The sequence below is a fragment of the Chelonia mydas genome, chromosome 9 (genome assembly GCF_015237465.2).
Source record: "Chelonia mydas isolate rCheMyd1 chromosome 9, rCheMyd1.pri.v2, whole genome shotgun sequence".
Taxonomy (NCBI): Eukaryota; Metazoa; Chordata; order Testudines; family Cheloniidae; genus Chelonia; species Chelonia mydas.
Window position 1 is genome coordinate 84,284,238 of NC_057855.1, and position 17,471 is coordinate 84,301,708.

General features: G+C 39.7%; 1 protein-coding gene across 4 annotated transcripts in view; it reads right to left on the reverse strand.

Annotated features, from left to right (window-relative positions):
* Window positions 1–6,781: 6,781 nt before the first annotated feature.
* Window positions 6,782–17,471, reverse strand: part of LOC102943051 (phosphatidylinositol-binding clathrin assembly protein) — a 48,572-nt gene continuing 37,882 nt past the window's right edge. For 2 of the 4 annotated variants that reach the window (XM_037908503.2, XM_037908501.2), the window contains 4 exons: window positions 13,037–13,060; window positions 12,834–12,890; window positions 12,440–12,547; window positions 6,782–11,399 (listed from right to left, as the gene is read on the reverse strand). In XM_037908503.2, the coding sequence (XP_037764431.1) occupies window positions 11,385–11,399; window positions 12,440–12,547; window positions 12,834–12,890; window positions 13,037–13,060 (204 nt within the window). In that variant the 3' untranslated portion in view covers window positions 6,782–11,384. The remainder of the gene's footprint in view (window positions 11,400–12,439; window positions 12,548–12,833; window positions 12,891–13,036; window positions 13,061–17,471) is intronic. The other 2 variants (XM_027822558.3, XM_037908502.2) reach the window with 1 other exon arrangement.

The window sequence follows — 17,471 nt, forward strand, 5'->3', positions numbered from 1 at the left end:
TATAAATACATCGGAGATAAACACTACGGAGGGAGAGTAGTTATTTGAGTTAAGGGCCAGTGCTGGCATAAGAACAAGTGGATATAAACTGGCCATCAATAAGTTCAGGCATGAAATTAGACAAAGATTTTTTACCGTCAGAGGAGTGAAGTTCTGGAACAGCCTTCCCAGGGGAACAGTGGGAGTAAAAAACTTAATTTGTCTTAAGAATGAACTTGATAAGTTTATGGGGGGATGGTATGATGAGGTTGCCTACAATGGCAAGTGGCCCATATGGGACTGTTATTAGCAAATATCTCCAATGGCCATGGGTCACTTGTTGGTTTGAATTGGAGTAAATGGTGGATTCTCTGTAAGACTTTAAATCAAGATTTGGGGACTTCATTACTTAGCCAGAGGTTATGAGCCTATTACAGCACGGAGTGGGTGAGGTTTGTAGTGTGCAATGTGCAGGAGATCAGACTAGATGATCCCTTCTGGCCTTAAGTCTATCAATTCTGGGGCCTAACTTTGTGCTCCTATTTTTGAATATCTTTGCCAAAGGCTGTTTAGCAGCTGCAATTTCGGAGAAGAGTGCAGTGATGGAGCCAAGCTATTACGAGCACACCAACTGAGTAGAAAGAAAAGAGAGAGGAAAGTATAAATTAGTTGCAAAGTCCCTCTAGAGATTTATGGACTGCACTTCAAGGACATCTCTGCCAAACAGATGCTGCTCAAGTACAATATATAATTTTTGAAAACTATTTTGCTTTTTTAAGAAGAGTGACCTTGTACCTTCTGCCAGCACAACTACTGCCGTTAATCCTGGATACAATTTAATTTACTCTTTCCAAAGATTAATCTCATGACAGATGATAAGCGTTCTGTACTTCCACAACTGTCAGTCTGGATTTGGACACCTGCGCAATTAGGAACAAGAGACTAGGGCAGATGTGTTTTCCAATTCACTAATTATTCCATTTGAGGGCAGCAGAAACCCTGACTTAACTTCTGAGATGGCGCAGGCCATGTGGTAAGAAAAAATAATGAGGCCAGATGAGGAAAAATTAATTTCTCACTTGGTCGCCAAGCTTTTGAAATACTTACATTTTTCCTCCTTTCAAAAGAAAGTGAAAGAACCTACATAAGAAGATTCCAGAAGTGTCACTGTGTGTCACTCTGAAGCCTAGCATGGCTGTTGAGTCAGTGTGAAATGATGGAAACAGCTACTGGAATGGCTGAGAACTCTGTTTAAATGATCACCAGGTTCATTCATCACTGAGATTCAAGGTCTGTTACCTGCCAACATTTTAAATCCTCAGCCATTTTGATTTAACGAATTACACCTTTGTGGTGTACAGCTTCACCCAGGCATAGGTCTACCCTTACATCAGACGTAACTCAATCACCACGCTTACTCTACAGCTAATATGCATGCAACACTTTCATTGGTTGTATGAAAGACTGCACAGACGGATGATTGCTTGGCTCAACCGCCACACCCATCTGACAGCATGGGCTTTCAGCTCCTCGTACAACAATACAGTATAACAAGATATGGACATTCAGGGACCAAATCTAAGTTTCAGTATGTGAATCCAGTTCACTTATCGGAAGCAAGTGGTTTATTAAACCGAGACAGTAATAAAAAACAACTTTGCTGTATTTGAAAAAAGACTAGGCCTGGATGGATCCACACTCAGTGTTGCAATGTGTAACTTTTGGGTGCCAGTGGAATCCACAAACCCTGCGTTAAGTGCTCTCTAAACACAGTGGGAAGAGATAGAGGTCTGAGAACAGAATCCACAAAAGCCAGCATGCTAGGCAAGGAGGCACCTAAGCTAACCAACAGCAGATGCTGAAGTGTGGGGTGTGTCCTAGGCCCTGCCTCTCTCAGGGAATTAGGTGTCTAAGGCCAGGTCTACGCTCAAAAGTTAAATCAACGCAGCTATGTTGCTCAGGGGTGTAAAAAATCCACACCTCTGAGTGACAGTTAAACAGATTTGGCCCGCAGCGTAGACAGCACTAAGGGCTTGGCTACACTTGCAGCTGTAGAGCGCTGGGAGTTAAACCCGCCTTTGGAGACCGCAGCAAGGAAAACGCTGCCGTGTGTTTAGTCAGCTGCAAGCAGACTGGCGTGGCCACATTAGCAGCTCTTGCAATGCCACAAAGAGCAGTGCATTGTGGTAGCTATCCCAGTGTGCAAGGGGCTGCAACGTGCTTTTCAAATGGGGGGCGGTGGAGTGTGACAGGGAGTGTGTTGTGTGTATGTGGGGGGAGAGACAGTGTGTTTTGGGGGGCAGAGTGTATCAGCATGCTGTCTTGTAAGTTCAGACAGTAGGAGACTCCCCTCCCTCCACCTCTCTCTCTCTCACACTCACAGCAGCAGCATTCCACAGTAACGGTTTGCTTTGTCCCGGGGCAGAGAAGCAGCCGGCTGTCAGAAACAGAGCTTTGAAAGGGGATATCCGCATGCCTGCAGCCGAGTTCAAAACAAGGACGAGAGCGGCCACTTGACTTCAGGGAATTATGGGACGTTTCCGGAGGCCAATCACAGCGCAGTAATGCAACACATCGTCCACACTGACACCCGGGCGTTTCAGCCAGGGCGCAGCAAGCTCTATGCTTCTCGCGGAGGTGAATTACCAGGAGCACTCCAGCTGCAGAGTCCAGGCGCTCTAAGTGCTTTGCCAGTGTGGACACCTCAGGAGTTGGGGTGCCCGGGGCTGATTTAATGCGCTCTAACTTGTAAGTGTAGCCAAGCCCTAAGTCGACAGAAGAATTCTTCCATTGGCCTAGCTACCGCCTCTTGGGCAGGTGAATTAACTACACCGATAGGAAGACCGCACCCGTGGCTGTAATGAGTGTTTACACAGAAGTGCTACAGCTTTACTGTGCTGCTGTAGTATTTCAAGTGTAGACTAGCCCTAAGTCTGGGCTGCAGGGAGGCACCTATCTCTTCTTAGGATCCACAGCCATGAACTGTCACCCATTCCTGAAGTTGGGCACGTAAAGTGTTTCTTTCAAGAACAGTGGCAGTGCATGCCTAACTCCACACAAAAGAGATTGAGGGGCCCAGAAAGAGGCCTCTTTAATTTTTAGCCCAATGTTAGGGTCCTCACCCAGGATGCAGAGGGACCAGTTCACTTTCCCCCCTCTGCCTGATGAGGAGAAGGAATTTGAAAAGGAGTTTCCCACCTCCGGTGAGTGGCCTAACCATTGGACTAGAATCATTCTGTCCCTAGCCCAATACATATTTAAACAAAATGGAACAGCTTCCACATTAGAGACCGAGAATGACCCAAACCAGCATATTTGTTTTCTGTAGAGCTGGATTGCATCTCAAAGGCAAGGCAGGCATTGCCCTGCCTACCTTCACCTGGTTTGAAGATGGTGGTAGGGCTTAAGAGGTGAGATAAGCATCCACATGCCTGCTAGAAGCAGTAATGTGCATGCACAGGCAGAAACTTATACACATTGGGGACTGTCACAATCTAGATTTAGGTGAGGAGTGAGTTTAGGCACCTTAGAGGGTTCTGTGGCAACTGTGCAGGAATTCTGTGGGCCACAGTGGCACCTAAATCTGGACTTTAGGTGCCAGAGTTTTTGTGGATGTGAGTCTTACATATACTTTTTAATTCAACAAAAATTTAGTAGGAAATAAATGAAGTGCAGAAACAAACGGAAATTCAGATAATTGACAATTTTCCAAGTCTATTGTGCATTTTAAAAAGGTATCGTTCATTTTAAACCACACTACAGCATACCTGTTTCCAAACCGCCCTCATTATTTGATCTCTGTATGTGTTGTAAAAATAAGTTCTAATTATAGTCAAAGTATTTAGCAAAATAAAAAGTTTAAAGGGTATACAGTATATGTCCAGAATGTTTCAAGAAGGGTCAACTGCAATCAGTGAAGCTAAAAATGTTGAAATTGTAATTAAGATTGACAGCAATAGACAAGTGCCAACATATATTTGTAGCTGTGAGGTGGGATTGGCCCTAACACTATTCCCATTGACTTCAGCAAGAGCAGAGTTATGGTAACAGTGTGAAAATCTCACCCTTTTGGTTTTTCCATGGGCTCTTGTTTAAAGTGAACAAGCAAATATTCTTTACTGGACACAGATAAAGGTGGAAGTCAGAACAGGGATAAGGAAACTAACAAAGGGTAGCGAATAAGGGATTACAGAATTTATGGTTACATATGAAATTGAGCTGATCCTAAGGTTTAATCATAATAAAGACTTTAAAGGTGGCTTCTGCTGGCCTACAAAATGTGCCTATCATGCTAATATTGACTCTGTTCCTTGTAAACTCCCACCAGTGAGTCAATCTGCAGCCATCTGTTGTCTCTTGTTTTATACTTAGGTTGTAACCTCTTTGGGGCAGGGACTGTCTTTTTGTTGTGTGTATGTACAGCACCAAGCACAATGGGGGCCTGGTCCATGATTAAGGTTCCTAGGTGCTATGATAATACAAATAAGTTAAGAATACGTCTTCATATTAGTGACAGTGAATATTTAGGAGCTGCATACAGTCAACTCCCATGGACTATGTGCAGGTACAAGGAACTGTCCACAGAGCTCCACTTTTAGGATCAAGGCATACATTTTACTTCTGGGGGAATTCTGCGCTACTGCGTAATGCAGAATTTCACAGAATTCCCTGTTTCCCCCACAGAATTGGGGCTGCAGAATTGCTGGCTGCCACTAGGGACCGCTGGATTCTGCAGAGCCCAGCTTGCAGTGAGAGGACTGCCACACCCGGCTTGGCTGGAGGCTGCGCACACTGCTTGATCCTCATTCTTGCAGTGACGGGTGAGGGCCCCAGAGACCCAGCTCTAGCAAAGAGTGAGGAAGGACAGGTCTGCATCTCACCACATCCCCTGCAAGGACAGTAAAGAAGTTCGGGGAGGAGTAAAGGCTCTGAGGGTGCTGGTATCTGGGCTAGGGCTTCCCCATGTTGGGGCTCTAGGGGGAGGGGAATGCTGGTGTCTGGGCTCCGAGTGTGCCCACTGCTTGGCTCCAGGGGACGGAGGTACTGGTCTCTGGGCCGGGGGGTGCCCCATGGCTAGGATCTGGGGAAAGGGAATGGTGGTGTCTGGGCTGGGGCTGCCCTGCAGCTAGGCTCTGGGGGGGATGGGAGTTCAGATGTCAGGGCTCTGAGGGCCCCCCACCCCAGACCCCTCCAGCACTCCCCAACTGGAACTGAGTTGTAGTAGGGGTTTCTTTAATTCTGCTGGTGGGGTAATTGTTTTTTTGCTGTTGCCTATATTGTTGACATACTTGTTGACAGCTATGTTGAAATAAATTACGAAAATAATTGAAACTGGGGTGATTATATTGTGTTATTTTGACAAAAATATACAGAATTTTAAAATATTGTGTGTGGATTTTTTAATGTTTTGGCACAGAATTCTGAGAGGAATACAATATTCCATGAACAGCTCCACAGCACAGATGTATGTCAGGGCTGGTTAACCAAATAGCTTGATTTCCTGAACTTTCCAAAATGCTTTATAACGAATAAAAAGCTTTTGCTGGAACTGTGCCTCTGTATTAGAACGTGACCTGCTGGCAGTGACCCAGTACTTTAAGAATGTGCAGTCTACTATTTCAAGTTATTAATTGAAACAAATCTTCTAACAAACTTGCACCAAAGTGCAGTCAGTTCAAAATACTGCTGCTTAAAGTGTTGGTCTCATAGGAAACTTTGAAAAACCTTTCTAAGTTAGTGTTAGGAACATATGAATGGAGACAGGATTTGTGTTCTTTGTTACTGTGTCTGGTTCATGCTACCTATGGCTCAGCTTAAGATCTAGCCAGTTGTTTTTAACAACCATTTCCAAGAGCAACTCACTGTGACATCAAATGATATGGACTTTAGGCAAGACATTTCCCTAACAACAATAAACCAAAATAGTAAAATCCAAAGAATGCAATGTGTAAATGGATTTGCCTTCCATTTGCTGTTTTCTGGAGGCTTTTACGTACCTACCCGCAGTGAACACTGCCTGGTTAGGATTTATGCCCTTAGTTTTGACATTAGCTGATAGTTTTTTATTGCTTGCTTTAAACAAACCAGTTGCCTTATGCTGCAATTTCTGATGGAAAAAACTAGCAATTTTATTTTTTCGAGAATGAAAAAAAAAACTCAGTAAAGGCAATTTACTGGCTACAAACGTCAGCCACCTGTTAAGAATAAGAATTGCACGTCCTTGTGTCAGGGATTCTAGTTAACAGTGTACATAACAAAACCACGCAACTGAGGATGTTGCCCCTTTTTGCTTCTATTATACTGGATTCAGAGGCAGAGTATTTTGTGCAATCCATATGTGTAAATTTGTGCTGACTAAAGTCTACTGCATCCAAGATGCAAACAGACAATGATCCCAAATAGGGATAAGTTTAGGGGAGGATAACTGTCTAATATACTTTATTTTCAGTGATTCAATAAATCCCCCCAAAGTTTAGTGACTAACTGAATAGTTCCCCATTAAAGATTAGCCTGCATAAGGAAAGAAAAATTGTTATTTTTCAACAAAGTAACTGACCTTCCCATTTACTGGACTGACTTTCTGATGGATCAAACCCTTAAATTACAAAAAAGTAGGCATCACTTGAATGTCATCAGCAAGAAAGGCATAATGCCACAACTATATTTAAATATAACAAACTAAGCAGCCTTTTGATCATCACACTCTGTTTAGGAAGATGAAGCAAGAACAATTAACTCCACTCTGTTATAGCAATTTTGAAACAAGCTTTAAATATCTGAACACATTAAAAATAAACACATCTTATTTGTGCCAAAGTTTATTTTTCAAAACCTTTCAATAACAAATGAATGAATCTGAGCAACAATCTTAAAAAACCCAAAACAGTTTCGTATGTTGTTAAATTAAGTGCCACAATTAAATGTCAACATAGCCAGTCTTGTGCTTATGCAATGTTTTATTTAGCAGAATTTGTATCTTTAAACCTCCCCCCGCCACTCCCAGTTTTATGGTCAATGGATTGTTTTCCACACATTCTGTATCCATTATTATAAAATGGAAAGGAACTCATTTCAAGAAACAACCACACAAGAATAAGCCTGTAAAAAACAATCTCCTACATTATAGTAAGCTCCTTTTAAATAAATACCCAATAAAGGCACAAACCTGTTATACATGGGGAAAATGCAACATATAAAATGATGAAAGAGCTATTAAATAAATAATCCCAAATGAATAAATCTGTTCAGCACCTTTTTTTTTGCGCCAGTGCTCTGTATGACGAAATCCCCAGCTAAATGTCAGGTAAAGGATTAGACTTGAAACACAAGGCTATAGGTTTGAGATACTGAAGGAGGATTCCTAATGTACATCATCTTTTTTTCTTTTTAAACTGCACCAGTTATTACAATCTCTTTAAATAAATGCACGAGATACTTGTGGAAAAAAGCTATGCAGTAATGTATTTAGCAATACATGACAATCAAATACATCTTCAGAGTAATAGCAACATAACTTTTCTATTTCTCTACCAATAAATGTATAAATGATAACATGTACAATTTCCATTACTCAAAAATATAATCTTTAAAATGGAAATAAATGACTGGTACACAGTGCCGTTAGATGTTATCCTTACGATACAAACTACCCAAAAGAAAAAAGTTTTCCCTTTTATTTACAAATAAAGCACCGATCCACAGTGCATGATACTCTAAAATTGTCACATACCCCCCCCCACAGACATCAAAAATCCAGATCTGGACACACCCTGTATTCAACCTTGTAGTAAGAGGTTATTCAACGTTTTACAAAAAGTATGCTCACTATTTTTACTCTACTTTTTTTCCCACCACTATGTGCATAGAACTAAAATTTCTCTATTACATAATTCTAGTTGGGAATCTAAATTTAAAGTAGAGAACTTCCTGGAGGCAAATTCATAACCTACGTTAAGGACATTAAAAAGAGACACTTTCAAGTCCAAGAAGCTCAATATTACCACATTCCATCCTACCTCCTGCAATAGATTCTATGGTAGAGTGCCCCATCAGAAAGATATTAACTTGCTTCCCAAAAAAGGGCTGCAATAGTGCTAACATCTCAGCTGTTAGGCAGAATGATAGTCACAAGTGCCACAGGAATACATGATGGAAGTGCATGGCATTCCTCAGATTTCACTGATTTTGAGAGAAAGGAGCTGAAGAGCACTAAGAACAGGATGCTTAATCACAAAAAACAGGGTTAGTAGGGGAGCGAATGGACAATGCCATATACATACAAGTCCTTTGTTGTCTTGCTCTTATACCAGCTACTATTTGCACAGTTGCAAGGCCTTTTTTAAAGTCATATGGTCCCCAGTAATGGGGATAATTCTGCTTTACAACAAAAAGTGTCTTTCGGAGGATCAAGGGCCAAATACTGAGCCTTAAGAATCTTGACAGTGTCTTGTTTCCTTGCAGTTACATTATTCTTAATTTATGAAACCATACGTTATGGGCTAAAAATGATACTCCAGCATTTTACATGTTAAAATATGTTCACAAGGAAGTTGCTAAAAGCAGTTCTGTACACTTTTGTGAAGTCAGAAATATGCTAAAACCACCATTTCTTCAAAGATAAACTAAAACAAGATTTTTATGTAAACCCATTAATGCACCAACAAATGCTGTACAAGACTAAAGGGAAGGTAGTTTATAAAATGTTTAAGATGTACACTGTGGCTGTTTTTTCCTTTTTAACACTAAATAAAACTTATCAGACAGTCTGATTACAGGAAAGCTGCCCAAGGAAGTCACTAAAATTTCTCTAGCCAATCAGAAATTTTAAAGTATTTGAGCCTATTTTTGACTGCAGGAAGTACAGAACAAGTACATTCTAGCTAATCAGAATGTAGCTCTTCAATAAAGTTACAGTGAATGTATGCTGTCTGCCTGTTCATTCATTTGAATAATTTAAAATGAATCATAAGAGGGATATAATTTAAAATGGATTTGAACAGGACTACAAAATAATCTGCTACAGGAAAAAAAGTCTTGATATTTACTTTACAGTGCAAGACATTACCTGTTCACAGCCTCTGAGGATTAACATTACTGCTTAACTATTTTAAAAAACACATACTAGTCTATCACAGGTACTGATCTAAACTGGATTTAAGACAGAAGAATTTGTTGGAAGCAAGATCTTTAAATGCTGAGTAAACTCAATGGAATTCATCCCTATATCAAATAAAGTTTGAAACATTACGACTCACTTCAAGTTATGGGTATGTTTCCCCAGCATGTGGAGGGCCACTCTGCACTGGAGAATTCACTGGCTTAAAACTAAATTATACAATATTTTTGGTCAACCCAGGAAGAGGGGATTAAAGCCAAAAGCCTTTAAATTCAAATTTCAATATTTAATCATTGTATGTTAGTCCAGTTTATATCTTTGCCAATACATGTCCAGACTTTTGGCTTAATACATCTGTTCCATTTGCAACATTTAATTTCACAGAAAGTTAGTGGTTACAAATTTCAAATACATGTGTCAAAAGGACTTAAAAATTCTCATTTCGTTTGACAAAAAGTATATTTCTTTTATGAAATAAGTATATTTCCCCTTACACTCTTGGCACAAAATTAACAAACAAAAAGATACCTAGAGAAAAGGGTATTATAGAATTTAAGTGCTGTATTTCAAAGGTTTGCTCTAGAAGAATTTGGCAAGATTACTAAATGACACGTTGCCATCTGTAAATTACCCTTAATGATATTATTGCTAACGTAACAGCCCCAAGACAAGACAGTCGCTACTATACTGACGTAAATAATAAGGACGCTTATTTTCTTTTTATGATGACCCAGTTTAAGATTATCCCACAGTGAGATTTAAATGATATAATAGCACTCTTCCCTTTTCTTCTATTCTCCCACTAAAGTTCCGGAAACATGTTCTGAATTGTATGTATGTCAAATTACATACTTTTTTCATGCTATCATTTTTATTCTTCAGGTGTTCGAAGATATGAAAGATCAGGCTGTATTTTTTAATCCAACATTCTAAGGTATTTTTATGGAATATTTTATTCAATAAATATGAAAGTGAATCTTTAATTTTTGAAATCATTTTTGCATATGCGTAGCTAAATTGCAGTAATATTTTTGATAGATTAGATAATGGTTTGCAAGATTTTTATTATAAAAGAAATGTATGTACATTTCTTAAGCAATACAGTATTTCTATTTTGAAAATTCAACAAAAAAAGATACTGCAGCATTAAAGAAACGTACTTAAAAGCTAACACATTTACATATTTAAAAATAATTACTTTTTTGCAATTTGTAAGGACTGGATTTGTTGTTGAACAAGTGGCAAAAACTATAGTCAAAGGCTGGACAATATCATGAATATAATTCCTAGTCCGAAAAGATTTTTTTTTTTTTTTTAAACTGCCAAACTACTCAAATGTGAACATTCCTCCTCTTTAGTGGCCAGCAACAAGATTTGCTAATCTCTCCAATTTGCTGCTGCTGGATGTGTCTGCAGTTCTACTGTGATATAAAGGCAACTCCTGCTAGAGCTAAGAATGACGCTGCTATCTGCACAAAAGATACTGTAAGGAAGTGCAACTATCACTATCTGTTTGGAAGCTGCACATGCTATTCTGTAACATACTACTATCTTCTCCTGCTTGGAGACAGATCTCAAGCCTATGCCAAAGTCTGAATCTCTTAGTTGGCAATATAACACACTGTCATAATGCCAATGGACCAGTTTTCCATTAATTGTTTTTATATATAGTTAGTTGATTCACAGCATTTAAAACTCACAGTATAAAATTTGTGAATTATAAGAAGCTATTCTAATATGAGAAAGCTGTCTGATTTCACACAATATTGGCTTTATATGATAATACAAGCATTACTCTATCAGAGTACTTTATTAGAGCATATGAAAGTTTTATTGCTCAACTTCATTTGAGTTGTGCCTTGATTACAACAGCCACACAGTTTAGGGAGAAAATAAAATAAATAGAAATATTATGCCCTCAGTCAACTTTCTACAGGCCATCTGTTGATGAATAAAGTTGCAAAGCTATTATGTAAGTAAGCCCCTCTTCAGAAGGTATAGGTCCTTAAAAGTCAGATTCTTCTCGTCTTCTAAAATGACCTTTAGCTTCAAAGATTTTGGTTTTCTACTGAAGCTAGTCTTACAGTCTAAAACCAACGAACAAACATGATTCCATACCATAGTGACTGTTATAAACAAGAATCTCTAAAGCATTGCAATTAGAAGTAATTTTATATTACACAGGGAAAGTGGATGCCCTGCTGAAGACTGCACTGTGAGAACACTGAATTTTCACTCTCTTCTTTTTACCAGTATTTGGTCGTCAATGTATCTTGCTGCTTTGGCTGCTCTACATAAACTGTATCTGTAAGACAGAAATTAAAGTTTAAGTTTGTTTACTCAATGCACTATTTCTACAGAATAAACAATCAATTCACGTATCTACAAGCAGAACAGTTAACCTTCTGAACTGTTAATTGACAACCAGGATTTATTTGGGGGGGTGAGGTAGAAGACTGTGCACTACTTATTTGGTTTCTTATGGAGAGTTATGTAAAATCACAAAACGCAAACATTTAGGGTTACAATACAAACAGATGGAGTGAAATTCACAGCTGAGCATGGAATATGTGTTCTCCCAATGGAGCACATAAATTAGTGAGAATCTTCTCCCCACATAAAATGTGGTCTTTACACATTTTATCATTCCAACCGTGGGCCCAAACCAGCAGAAGACATCAATTCATTGCCTGCTGTGTTGTGTAAAGCTGAACTCATCCAGGGAACGACTGGCTGGCTAGTCTTAGAAGTCAAATACTGCCCTCAGATCTCACCTATGCCTAAAGTTTCTAGGCAAGGATTTTCACAGCAAAGTTGACCAGTAACCTGTGCTCAGTTGTTCTCCATTCATTTACCTCCTCCCTTTCTTCCCCTCCAGGCTGTAGTGCCTACAATGAGTTGCTACACAGATGAGAGTAACCTCTACAAGCATGGAAATAGATGGCTGTAGCCCTAATGAGTTCAGAATTGCAAAACTGGCTGGGAAGGAAGAAAGTCCAGGTTACTTAACGTTGTATTATTTAAGGTATCCTTTTAGATCGCAGTGTTAAATCTTTATGGCAATTTTTTTTTTTTGAACAGCATTAAACCTTAGAGACCTATACAATATGAACAAAAGCTGGACTTGCCTCTTTTAAAGGCACACTATGAGGTCATCAGTGTACGCTGGGATAGTTCACTGAAGTGCATTTGTAATTTAAGGGGCCTAGAAAAAGATACTTGTAAAACTACTGGAATCCCAAGCTTTTCTTTTTTTTTTAATCATTCCCTTACTCCTAAGACTGGAACTTTTCCTTAATCTTTTAAGTTCACATTGAAAAAAATAATTAAAAAAAAAGTGTTCACCTGTGTTCCAGGGACAGGCGCAAAGGGATTAGTTGGCCGGAGACCTGGCTGTGTATAAATCATTGGCTGGGGTGCCATTAAAGGAGCAGCACCAATCTGAGGAGGTACCTGTAAGGTATAGAGAAAGACAGGGAAAGAGTTAATGAAAGAAGTATTTTAAACTCAAATTAGTCTTGGAAACTTCATATTTAATATTTTGTGCTGTATGTGATATACTGGAAATCAGCACAACAACAGAACTAACAGGTATGTAGTCTCAGGTCTTTTAGTTGGTTTATACTCGTTTCTTTACACAAAGAAATTAGCATATTAAAACATGGCAAACAAACAATTAAAATATACAATTACATTTACAAAAGTGTGAAAATACAGTTAACAACAATGAACTCCTTACCATTCCATACACAGGCACTTGAGGTGTAGTCACTGGGTAGGTCATTGGAGCAGGTACCTTTAATAGCAAAAAGAAAAATTATGCTTGAAATTATCTAAAATACAGTTCTACTAGTAACATTTAGTAAGGGACTTTACAAAATATACCTTTATATTTTGTAAAGTACTTAAAATAGGTTACAAGTTTACAAGAAAGTAACTTACATATCCAGGATAATGTACTCCATTCTGGCATACCAAAAAGGAATAAGGACAGAAAATTATTGAAGTGGTACTGAAACCAGACAACTTAACCCAGGAATGGGTTATGATATAGTACTGAAATTTAGCTATCTCCATGCTTTTCATTGTGAATAGAATATAGTCTTTAACTAGAATGGATAAATGTACAAACAATATAATGCAGTGTGCTATAAAAGCAAAAGCAACTAATTTAACAGGCTGTACCACGTAACTTGGATAGAATTTTCCCTTTCTAACATGCGAAGAATAACTAGTTTCAGGCTAATAATGGAGGCCACATTTGAAACCTTTATTTGCTTTTCAGACCTTCAGGAAACAGGCATAGCATAGTTATTTTAGGAGAAGAGGAGAACAGGAGAGAGCAAGAAAGGCTTGATCACTCATGAAAAGCAGTGAGGAATGGAGAGGAAGGGATGCTCAAGTAGCATAAAAGATTCTTAGCCTAAAGACAGCTTCCATATGTTTTCTGCCCTACAATAAGGAACCAGGTGTCTGAAGCGAGACCAGAAACTGAAGAGCAGGAGCAAGGGGAAGAGGAAATCAGTGCCAGGAACAACCATCTCGGGATTCATTTCTACACAGGGCTACGTCCATGGTCTTGTGGTCCCATTGTGACCTAATGGGAAGTGTGCACACTATTAACAGTTGGTAAGTTATAGTGGATATTAAAATGGAGACTAGAAGATTCCATCTGCATGACAGATATGAAAGAGTATGTGTTTTGTACATGGGCTTGGGGAACACACAGTAGCTCTCCAAAACCCCTTGGCCATTTGATAGGTTTTGATTGTTTTACTTACTAAAATAAACAAACATTCTAGTTCTACTTCTTTAACCACGGCAGCTATTTCAGGGATACAATTAGCACATTTGTACGCAAGGGTAGGAATATATTTTGTGTTCCTAAAATGTTCAGGACAAGAATGAATAAATCCAAGAACATCTCCCATTATTGGTTCTACAACAATCAGGCTTTTGCAGATTTTAATAGATCCATAACATCTTTCCATATCTTTTGTTGAACATCCAGAATATTGACAGGAAGTTATTACTGAGAATGACGAAGATGCTTAGAACTATTCCTTGAATTTTTGGGGGTTGCTTTATGAAATGTTTAACTCAGGACTTTCCACTTACTGTTCAGTTCTGGCATAGCTATTTTGCCTCAGCCATTGGATGATTTACAGTCCGTCACAAAGCTTGACCAGATTTAGGTTGGGCATAACAAACCATGAACCGACAAAAATGGGCATTTGCTTATCTTTCCAGGAGTATAATCTATGTATTGAAGGCAAGAGGCATAAAATACATAAACCCCAGAACATTTTCCTTAATACCCAAACCCCCCAAAACAGCCTAAGGCACACAATTTTGAGAAGTATTTAAATAAATAAGGAACCTTGAAGATGGGAGTTAGGCCCTTTTGAAAATTTTATCCAAGACCTGGAATTGTATTTTTTCCTATACAGGCTAAGTATTTCAAATACTCAATAAGAAGAACTTTAATTGATACATTAAAAACATAGAAATGTACTAAATGAAGCAGTGAACTGTCAAATCCCCCTCTCCCAATCTACCCTTGCCTCAATGTCTGTTGCATACTCTCAAGGGATCTGTTGAAACTCAGAAGTTATGTTTCTAAACCATGGATGCAACAGAAACAGATGACAAGTTTAATTAAAGATCAGTCCTAACTATTTCATTCTTGCCTTCATTTTATTAGTTTGTCTAAACAAGGAGGGATAGATATAACCTATAGGTGCTTCCCGCTCTTCGTCTATTGGTTTAACATAGTTGTAACTGCATATTTCAATTTATAATTATTTGGAATTTATTTCTGGCAGTCATATTTCCTCAGTAGTGAGTCAGCTTATTGCCATGTGAGAAACATTTCTAGTATTTATCTGAATAATTAATGCATCCTGGACAGCAATACGTTTCATTACTGAAGTGCTTTGAGATGGTTTAATAAGACTGAGTGCTATACCAAGAACTACACAAAGACGACTATAAAATGCAAAGTATGATCAGCAGTGAAGTAGTTAAACAGCCATGTTGAAGCCTGACAGGGACAAAACAAGTGGGAATGGCAATTATTACAAGTGAGATGTGTTCTCTCAGGATTCAGAAGCAAGATGGACTAGGTCCCTTCTTAACAAACCTAACTATCCCCTGAGATACGTTTTACCTTAAGATAACTGTACCCTCTCCAAAAAGCAAACAAACATTGTTAATTTCTGTCCTTCTCAAAAATGAAAAACTGGAATCTAGGTTTTTTTTAAAATGCCCTTAAATGTAAGTTTTTCAATGGTATGAAGGCAGGCATACTAAAATCAATAGCTAATATTCCTGCAAGTCATAGAATCATAGGACTGGAAGGGACCTCGAGAGATCGTCTAGTGAAGTCCCCTGTACTCATGACAGGATTAAAATTATCATCTAGACATCCCTGACAGGCGTGTCTCTAACCTGTTCTTAAAAATCTCCAATGATGGAGATTGCACAACCTCCCCAGGCAATTTATTCCAGTGCTTAACCACCCTGACAGTTAGGAAGTTTTTCCTAATATGTCCAATCTTAACTGCCCTTGCTGCAATTTAAGCCCATTCCTTCTTGTCCTATCCCTACAGGTTAAGGAGAACAATTTTTCTCCCTCTTCCTTGTCACAACCTTTTATGTACTTGAAAACTTGTGTTCCCCCTCAGTCTTCTCTTCTCCAGACTGAATAAACCCAGTTTTTTCAATTTTACTTCAGATGTAGGGCCCTACTAATTGCATGGCCGTGAAAACCATGTCACAGACCACAAAATCAACCCTCCCCTGTGAAATCTGAGCTCCCCTGCTGCTTGGAACCCAGCTCCGACCTGCTAATGCGGCCATGCTGGGGAAAGACAGGAGTTGTCCTTCCCCTGCACGGCTGCTCTTGGTGGGTAGATCAGACCCATCTCCAGAGGAAGTGCAAAAATGAGGGTGGTATACCTTCACTTCCGCACTACAGCAGTTCAGGAGCTGGGCTCCAGGCTTCAGTCCCCCCCGGCAACTTCCTCCCGCAGCTCCAGGCATGGCTTCCTCCCGCAGTGGCTTCTGCCGGGCTGGGGGCTTTTGTCCCCGACGGCTGAAGCTGGGGCAGCCCGGGCTCTGAAGCTTCACCACTACCCCTCCAACTGGGGATCGGGGCTCCCCCCACCCCTCCAGCCAGAGCTCGGGGCTTCCGCCTCCGTCCTCCCGCCAGGGCTCCAGGCGGCATGGGCTCAAAAGCGTCTTCCCCCTGAGCCCTGGTATGTGCCGCAGGGGAACTCGTAGGAGCTTCTGCCCTGGGGCACCCAAATGTGGCACCCAGAACTGGATACAATACTCCAGTTGAGGTCTTATCAGCGCGAAGAAGAATTATTTCTCATGTCTTGCTTCCAACACTCCTGCTAATACATCCCAGAATGAGGTTTGCTTTTTTTGCAACAGTGCTACACTGTTGACTCATATTTAGCTTGTGATCCACTATGACCCTCAGATCCCTTTTGGAAGTACTTCATCCTAGGCAGTCATTTCCCATTTTGTATGTGTGCAACTGATTGTTCCTTCCTAATTGGAGTATTTTGCATTTGTCCTTATTGAATTTCATCCTGTTTATTTCAGACCATTTCTCCAGTTTGTCCAGATCATTTTGAATTTTCATCCTATCCTCCAAAGCACTTGCAACCCCGCCCAGCTTGGTATCGTCCGCAAACTTTATAAGTGTACTCTCTATGCCATTATCTAAATCACTGATGAAGATACCAGAACTGATCCCTGTGGGATCCCACTTGAGATGCCCTTCCAGCTTGACTGTGAACCACTGGTAACTACTCTCTGGGAATGGTTTTCCAACCAGCTATGCACCCACCCTATAGTGGTTCCATCTAGGTTGTATTTCCTGAGTTTATGAGAAGGTCACGTGAGAGTATCAAAAGCCTTACTAAAGTCAAGATATACCACATATACCACTTCCCCCTAATCACAAGGCTTGTTACCCTGTCAAAGAAAGCTATTAGGTTGGTCTGACACAATTTGTTCTTGACAAATCCATGCTGACTGTTACTTATCACCCTATTATCTTCTAAGTTTCTGCGAATAGATGGCTTATTTATTTGCTCCATTATCTTTCCGGGTACTGAAGTTAAGCTGACTGGTCTGTAATTCCCTGGGTTGTCCTTATTTCCCTTTTTATAGATTGGCACTATATTTGCCCTTTTCCAATCCTTTGGAATCTTGCCCATCTTCATGACTTTTCGAAGACAATCACTAATGGCTCAGACAGCCCCTAAGTCAGCAAGTTGAGTATTCCATGATGTATTTCATCAGGGCCTGGCAACAGGAAGACATCTAACTTGTCTAAATAATTTTGAACTTGTTCTTTCCC